Source organism: Poecilia latipinna, unplaced genomic scaffold, assembly GCF_001443285.1.
Source record: "Poecilia latipinna isolate Pla-1442-1.1 unplaced genomic scaffold, P_latipinna-1.0 Scaffold1651, whole genome shotgun sequence".
NCBI classification, from domain to species: Eukaryota; Metazoa; Chordata; class Actinopteri; order Cyprinodontiformes; family Poeciliidae; genus Poecilia; species Poecilia latipinna.
The window spans coordinates 28597-36761 of record NW_015114267.1 but is presented as its reverse complement, the minus strand read 5'-3'; the positions used below and the strand labels follow the sequence as shown (position 1 = coordinate 36761).

The 8165-nt window shown below is 34.6% G+C and overlaps 1 protein-coding gene and 1 long non-coding RNA gene across 2 annotated transcripts in view; one reads left to right on the top strand and one right to left on the bottom strand.

Moving 5' to 3' along the window:
- LOC106964288 (uncharacterized) overlaps positions 1-4717 on the bottom strand; it is a 12347-nt gene extending 7630 nt beyond the window's left edge. The window contains exon 1 of the long non-coding RNA XR_001428372.1: positions 4707-4717. This is a non-coding gene — a long non-coding RNA (uncharacterized LOC106964288). The remainder of the gene's footprint in view (positions 1-4706) is intronic.
- A 188-nt stretch (positions 4718-4905) lies between these two features.
- On the top strand, positions 4906-6613 carry LOC106964284 (toll-like receptor 13). Its single transcript, XM_015059695.1, has 3 exons — positions 4906-4925; positions 5321-5461; positions 6370-6613. Exons 1-3 carry the CDS (start codon positions 4906-4908, stop codon positions 6611-6613), a joined length of 405 nt encoding a protein of 134 aa, XP_014915181.1.
- The last annotated feature ends 1552 nt before the right edge of the window (positions 6614-8165 follow it).

The window sequence follows — 8165 nt, the reverse complement described above, 5'->3', positions numbered from 1 at the left end:
GTTTCTTTTCAGTTATTTAAACCAACTGTAAAAAATGTAAAAACTGCGAGTGAATCTCCATGTTTTGATTTTAAAGAAAGAGTGCTACAAAGAGCATATGCGGCCTTTTTCTGCATCTGAAATCAGCCTTTCTCTGCTCACTCGAGTGTTGAGTGTCTGTGGAGTGACTGTGGAAACTTTCACACAGAACTGAAGATCTTTTTTTTTATTTTCGAGCAGCACTTGTATATCTCAAGTGGCGCAGTCCTGATGAATTCAAGGATCCCCTATTCTTCCAGTTTTGCATTTCTAGCATTTTTTGTAGCAACTTTTCAAGCTGTTTACAAGCGAGCGACATAAGGACTCTTCACAGAGATCTCAACAAATTCTGGCTCCCTCATCTAAACATTTAAGTATTTCTTATAGGTTTTAAAACCTAAAGCATCGGTGTACAACCAAACACACCCAGCTTTAATGTTGGCATCTGAAGGACTATTGGTTCTCTGGAGGATTGCTGGAAGTCAGTTCATACTAGCGAGACATTTTTTAACACAACCTGCCTACTTCTCATTTCATGTTAACTTCAGAACAAAAGTTTAAGGAATGTTGAGGAATATTCAGTAAGTCTGTGTGCATACATTTGTATGTGGCCTTGTTTACTATTATTCTTAAAATAAAATCTCGTGTAACTAAATAGGCTTGTTAGTGAAGGTAAGTTGAGCACAGTCATTAATACAAAAACACAGCAGACAGGCAGCGATGCAGTTGTGGGGAAGCTAGGACGTAAAATAGTACACTAGATCTGAACATTTCACAGAATTCAGTTCATCATCTGCAGAAATACGATGGACTGAATTCCACCTACGTTACATTGCATTCACCTAAATTTACAGGTTTGACGAGGAGAGCACTGATCAGAGAAGCAACCAAGAAGGCCATGGTAACTCTGGAAGAGCTGCAGAAATCCACAGATCGAGTCGCAGGATCTTTTAACATAAATCTAACCGTATTGGACAGGAACCAAGAAAAAACCCGTTACTGAAAGGAAGTCAGTTAAAAACAATATTTAATTTTCTTCACAAGGAAAGTGGTGGTGACAGCATAATGCTTGGGATAACATAAAATAACACTTTTCAAAGCAGTGTCAGAATTAATGAAACGCATATGTTTTGTGTAAAGGTAAACGAACATCACTGATGCTATTTATGGCAGCAGGAAGACCATCTGTGTGATCAGCCGACACTACCTGCAGAGCGAATGGTGCTCCAGAGAGATCCAGATGGCCTGGTGCCGGTCGACTGTTGCTTTTAAGTCTTTTTAAGCAGAAAAAAAATGAAATTGGCAGCAGAAAGTGGAAAGTTGACTTGGCGTGTCACAGAGCAGAAATCCTGTGAGATTTGATGCTTGGACAAATTTAGTCTTTAGCATTAATGGAGCTTGTCAGATAATGCACGGACCTGGATCTTAGTGGAAAAATATAAAATATGTTGTTTATCTGAAAAAATAAGAATTAATTGAATAAAAATAAACTAAAATGAAAATAAGTATTAGATTATGGAATAGTATAAGTTGTAAAATTTCCATTTGAGGTCGGCCCACAGCACCACTGACCTTGTAACTTCCGGTTTTTAATACTGTAAACTTTTACATTAAGCCTTTCAAATGTACATGTGTGTGTTTTTTCCAGGTGACAAATTAGCCAATGATTAATTAAGTTGACTGAGCAGAAAAATGCATTTACCTTGACAATAAGATCGGGTGGTCCGCTTTACCTAAATGAAAAACAGCACCAGGGATACGTGGCTAAGAACAATTGTTTTATTAATGCTACTTTTTTATAAGGTGACCTGAGACAATATTTGGTGTAACTGATGCTTTTACGGTCAAACTACCCCAGATACATTGGCTAAAGGTTAGTAAGCCAGAAAAATGTTGTCATCATATTACCTAATAGTCATGTTGTCCTCCAGGCATAGATGTGAAAACTGCAGTCGGACGATGCGTCAGCAGAAAATGTTTTTCTCGGTTTCTGACATTTGGCAGCATTCTCTTCTCTTTTGTCTTTTCTCAAATGTTGCGCTCTTCCTGTGTTTCTTCTCCATTTTTGAACTTCTGATTCCTCTTCTCCTTCTCTGGTGTTTATTGGTAGTTGGCAAACAACAAATTGATGCACTAGTGCCATCAGCTGGCATGGAGTTGAATAATTCGTTTATTTATTAATTTTATTTTATTTTTTTGGCCGCACCAGCCCACTGGGAACAATCCCGATACTCCTGATGGCCAGTCCGTCCTTGCTGGATACTAATAATCATTTTATTGGTTTGACTTTCTTCACCAAATGTACCAGAGGGACTTGTACTCGTTAAGTTATATGCCGCTCTCTTGGTATTTGGTCATCATGCCCCATGAGAAGGACTCCAAGCTAAAGAGAGATAAAAGGTGCCAACATTAACATTGTTGGTACCTCAGCAATCCAAGAAATCTATGACTTCATAATCTACTGTTATCAACTTACAGCAGACTTGAAAATGTTGTCATTTTGATAAGCTAACCTTTTTGAACAAACCTAAAACATTGCTATTATTCTAATACAATTTCTCTGTAAAATGAAATGTTGCAGCTTTCGCCTGTTTGATGAGAAGAAGGATGTTCTGATCCTGCTGTTTTTAGAAAACATTCCTGCTCATCATCTGTCTCCATATTTACCGCATGAGGAAGCTGATGAAGAAGCGCACCGACCTGAGCTGGACCCAGGCTGCACAACATCCGGGCTCTGCAGGCAGGGGGCGCTCTCACTGAAAACACCGACCTGCTGATTGATCCAACAGGAGAGTAAAAACTTTAACAGCGTTAAACTCACTGAGCTGCATTATCTTCCAATTTAATATTACAGATTTATATAATCGATAAATTAAGATGAGATTTGTTTGAAAACAACATTTGAGCAGGCAAACATTTTTTGTTAAACCCACATTTCTCCTTTAATGACTGATGTAATATTCTAATCTTTAATATCTTGTTTTCATGAGTTGCATGTTAAAAAAATTATAATTACCAGAAATAAAGGTTTGAAAACAACGTCTGTAATTACAATATAGAAAAATAATTCTAGTTTATTAAATATGAGTACATATTTAATAAATATATAATAAATAAATATGCTAATAACTACTTATTTTAGTTATTAACATGTTATCTGTTTATTTAACCTTTTGTTCTTTATATATTTCAGTTTTCTTAAAAGTTTTATCATTTGTGTATTTTGTTTTACTGTCTATACTGTGATGCCATTCAGGATGTTTATCAAGTCATTGTAATTTGAATTGACCTTTACAGGGTATTCAATAAACGTTTCTAATGAATCATAAAACAACTTAGTTCATTTATATGAAACTGTTTTAATAACCTGCTATAAAATTATTACATCCTTTGGATATGAGATTGTTAAAGTTACATTATGGTTTAACACCAACAGTAACAGGATGACCCTTTGTTGACTCTGAAGGTTGAGATCCCAGAATTTTGATGATTTGTTCCTTTTCTGTTTCTGCCATGATAGACCAAAAGCGCCATCTAGTGCTCGCCCTTCATATTTTGTTTTGCAGGATTTTTTTGTGGACTGTACCCTACAGTAAGCAAATTATTACACAAATAGTCTCTGCTCCAGAAATATCTGGGAGGTTTTTGTTGTTGTACATCACGATAAAAAATGTCCAAGGGTGGGAATTTATGAGAAAATATCTTCTGTTTTTATTTTCTTGTTTACAAAAAGTAACATTCTGCAAATTATTTAAAGTCTTCTTACTCACCTTTAATAAAACGTTTTTGACATTATAATAATCAAATCCTTCTAAGTTTTTATATCCTAGCTATAAGCCTAACCTTTGACTTTTGGTACAGACATTATTTATTGTTATCCATCACACAGCTTTTACCAGGGGAAAGTTAAACATGTATATGAAGGTTGGCACACCATGTCCTGGTTGGAGCATTGCATCACTACAGCTGATGCTCATGCTGTTATGTTACACATTAATATTTTATACGATGTGTCCATCACATCCCCTTCGAGGTGTCAATTAGATTTGATCGTATACCTACAACTGTAAATGTAGTTTCCAATCCTGATCAGAAACACCGAGACTGGTCTTCTCTAGCCTAGCTAGCTAGCCTATCATTATGGCTGGTGATCAATTGTTACGCAACAATCCAGTCCTTGTGTCTTTCCCTGTTATGAACCCTTTTGGGAAGGTCACATTATTGTAGCTGACACAAAAATTAAGTTACTAATCTTGGTTTGAAGAGAGCATCGATAAAAATAGTTTGATGTAACTTCTGCACACTATTTAACAGTCGAGTAGCAATAATGAAAATAACAGGTGTATAAATGAGGCCGATTTTTGTTGTCGTTGCAATACAAATATCAAATACTGTGATGATATTTAGGATCTAATGTAGGTCACCTTTAAACTCCTGGCATGGATGGATTTCATCAAAGGTGGAAACACATGGGGGCTTTGATGGCACACAGCCTTTTTGACTGAACAACATGACTTTGATGTTTAGCGCTAGATGCCATTTAGTCTAAATTAAGATACAATCTTTCAACAATTATATTTAGGGAGAGACGAGTGGAGTATAGAAATGTATAATTAGTGTAAAGATAAATGGAGAAACTATAGAAACTAGAATTTAGTTTGTTATGTAGATGGAAGTTTGAGTGGGACCTGAACTCTGTGGAATGCCTTGATATGTTTTAATGCTCTTAATTTTTCTTTTATTTACATTTCACGTCTGTAGCTGTAGCCCCCAGTAAAAGAATGACACATCTGCATGCGAGATTATTATTTTAGATAAAATATTTTTCTGGTTTGCTGCAGTATGTAGTGTGAAATCTCAAATTAAACTTTAAAAATATAACTAAAAATGTTCTTAACTGTTCCACAGTGAGGAAATTCAGATGCAACAGCAGCAAACTGACATGCAACTTATTTTGTTTCTCATGCTTCACAGTCTTTTTCAAGTCAGCCATCTTTTGAAAGGTGAGTATTTTTAAAGCTTGTTAAAACCACACTGAACTTTGCATAAAGAAGAAACTATAAGATAAGATGGGGGGTGCTTTTTTTAGGCACATGTGACTTCTGTTCAAATTTCAAATCATATTCAAAGTTGTATTCAGAATAAAATAACTCATGTTTTACTATTTTAGCAAAGCTGCTTTATTGTAAAGACTGCATTTAATTTTAACAGAAGGTGCCATTTTCTAAAGACTCTGTCTTGACAGACACTCTTTTTATGTTTTTAGTAGTTTGAGTTGGTCAGAACCATTAAATATCTAAAGTCCTGCATTTGTTGTGTCCACAGGTAAACCCATCATAGAGAACATCACCGATGCCATCTACGGCAGCAGGAAGACCATCTGTGTGATCAGCCGCAGCTACCTGCAGAGCGAATGGTGCTCCAGAGAGATCCAGATGGCCAGGTGGGGGCGCTGTTTTTAATAAATTCCTTTTAAAAATGTCAAACAGAGTATAGTTTTCTTTGTACTCTCATCATCAGATTTGAGAATTAAAATGAAAATATTTCAGTCTTTTTGGATTTGCTGCTGTTGTTCTATTCTGGAGATGTGCATCTCAATAAATTAAGATATTATTGTAAAGTGATAACTAGACACAAAGTGTGATTATAACAGTTCCTGTCACATTGTTTTTTCTTCCACTTAACCTTCTTGATACAGCATCACCTACTTTAGAAATAAACCTGAAACCTCCTTTAAGATTGTACCAATGACGGCTGGACAACCAAATAAAACCACTTGAGTTGTAAAATATTTAACAACCTGAATGAAGATGCCTGCGTTTTGAATACTAAGAGGGTCAGGGTTTTGTAAGTAAGCTTCTTTAAAATGCATTTGGCATTTAGTTTTTAAATTATAAATAATTATATTTTTTATATCCTTTCTACATCATCTTAATTATAGTTTAATCGACTTGCATCATGTTTTATTGTAAAGTACTGACTGGAGGAAACTAAATAAAGATCAATAACTATATAGATAAAGTAACTAAACCTGAACTTTTAGCTCAACATAGTATAGCAATAAAATACTTTTGTATCAAAAATTAAGATTTATGGTGTTAGAGACAACGTTGTGGGTTTTGTTTGCTCCAATCAAAGCAATAACAGTTTCCATGGTAACATGAGTAATTAAAATGCACCTGTACATGAGAATAAATGTATTTTCAGTGTTATTAGAGAGTATGTGGCTGCAAATCACAGCAGCTATAATGTTACTGCAAACACAGAAAGAAACTATAGATTGAAACTACTTGCCATGATAAAACCATTTAAATAAAGTGTGAATTATTATTTATTTTTTACATTTTGCAGCTTTCGCCTGTTTGATGAGCAGAAGGATGTTCTGATTCTGCTGTTTCTGGAGGAGATTCCTGCTCGTCACCTGTCTCCATATCACCGCATGAGGAAGCTGGTGAAGAAGCGCACCTACCTGAGCTGGCCCCAGGCTGCACAACATCCAGAGGTTTTCTGGCAGAACGTCCAGAGAGCTCTGCAGGCAGGGGGCGCTCTCACTGAAAACATCGACCTGCTGCTGGACGGACCTGCAGGATGTTGAAAATAGTAACTCAGATGAAAAAGATCCAAATGGTGAATAATGTAAAACTATAAAAAGTCAAGAAACTTTTTTTTTGTTTTTTATTACTTAAATATTTACTGAATTTTTTAAAGAACATTAAAAACATAAAATACAAATATCACATAAACAAAGCAAAATATATTAATAATACATTCACAACAAAATGTAAATAATTGTAAACTGAAAGTAACTTGTAAAAAAAATTAAGTCATTGTCAATTTTCAGCAGCTTACAGTGCTAAGAAAAAAAAATAGTTCAGAAAAAGTGTTGATTAATCTTAACATTTCTTAACGTTGAGTCACAATAAATAATCTTGAGAAAAATAAATAAATGCTCTTGCAAAACATGCATGTTTATGTTTTATAAATGCAAAACATAAACCATTTATGTTTTGCAAAAATGGTGCCTCATTTATGCAAAACAGGTTGCTGAATGGAAAGGTTGAGAACTGAATGTCTTTAAGATTATAACTATGTTATGAATGTAATAAAAACAGTGATAACAGTTATTATTATTACTCTCTCATTACGTTGCTATTTTCTGTCCTCCAAATATGCATAAATGAGAAAACACCCTTTATTTCCCTTGTGAATGATGCATTGTTTGTTGCTGTTTTAGGAACAGGCCTTATTGTTCCTCTTTTTTGCTTCCTGTCGCAGCAGAGTGGAGCAGAGAAAGCAGAACCAAACATGAAGTTCATATCCGTCACTTTTTACTCATTTTACAGGTTTGTTTCACTTTAAACAGTTTGCACTAAACAGATTTACCAGTTGCCATTTTATTAGCTTAATTTTAAGGCAAATAATTAAGCTCGTTAAGTAATTACTCATTATAATAAGGTAAGTAACACCACTTTTAAATCATGGTTGGTAATACAAGTGAGTTTTAGCATCAGTTTTATACATGTTTGGAAACAGTAAAAACAGCAGCCAAATGCTCTGGTTTCTGTTTACTGGTTTGGAAGAGAAAAGTAAAAACAAATAAATTGAATCTGCTGCTGAAAAGGAAACTAAAAATACTGAAAATGAAAAATTGCCCTGCAGACCATAGCCCAAGAAAAATATTAAATTATCAAGCTACGTTTACTTTATTTATTGTGACAAGATAAAATAAACTAAAATAGTAAACAATACGTAATAACGTCTTAAATATGTTTGTTGTTTTTCTCTTTTTATTTTGCTCTTTTGGTTCTTTAGGTATTAATTTAGTCACTTATTTTTACATGCATTGATTCTTTACTTTTTATCAGTTGCTTTGATGAAGCGGCTTTAACTTACCATAAAGTTTTATTACTAATTATTTTTGTTATGGTCTATGACTTTAGTTAAGTTGACTGTATCTTGCCCTTTCTCTTTTTTAAAGATTTGGTTTCGCTTCACTGGTGTTCCTGAAATGCTCATGCTTTATGCTCCGTTAGTCACGGTCTCATTCCTTTTCTTTTTATAAAACCATTCTCTTTTTCCTGTATTTCTCTAGTGCTCACTGAGTTCTGTAACTGAGAACCGGAACCAGATCTTTATTCTGGTGGTTA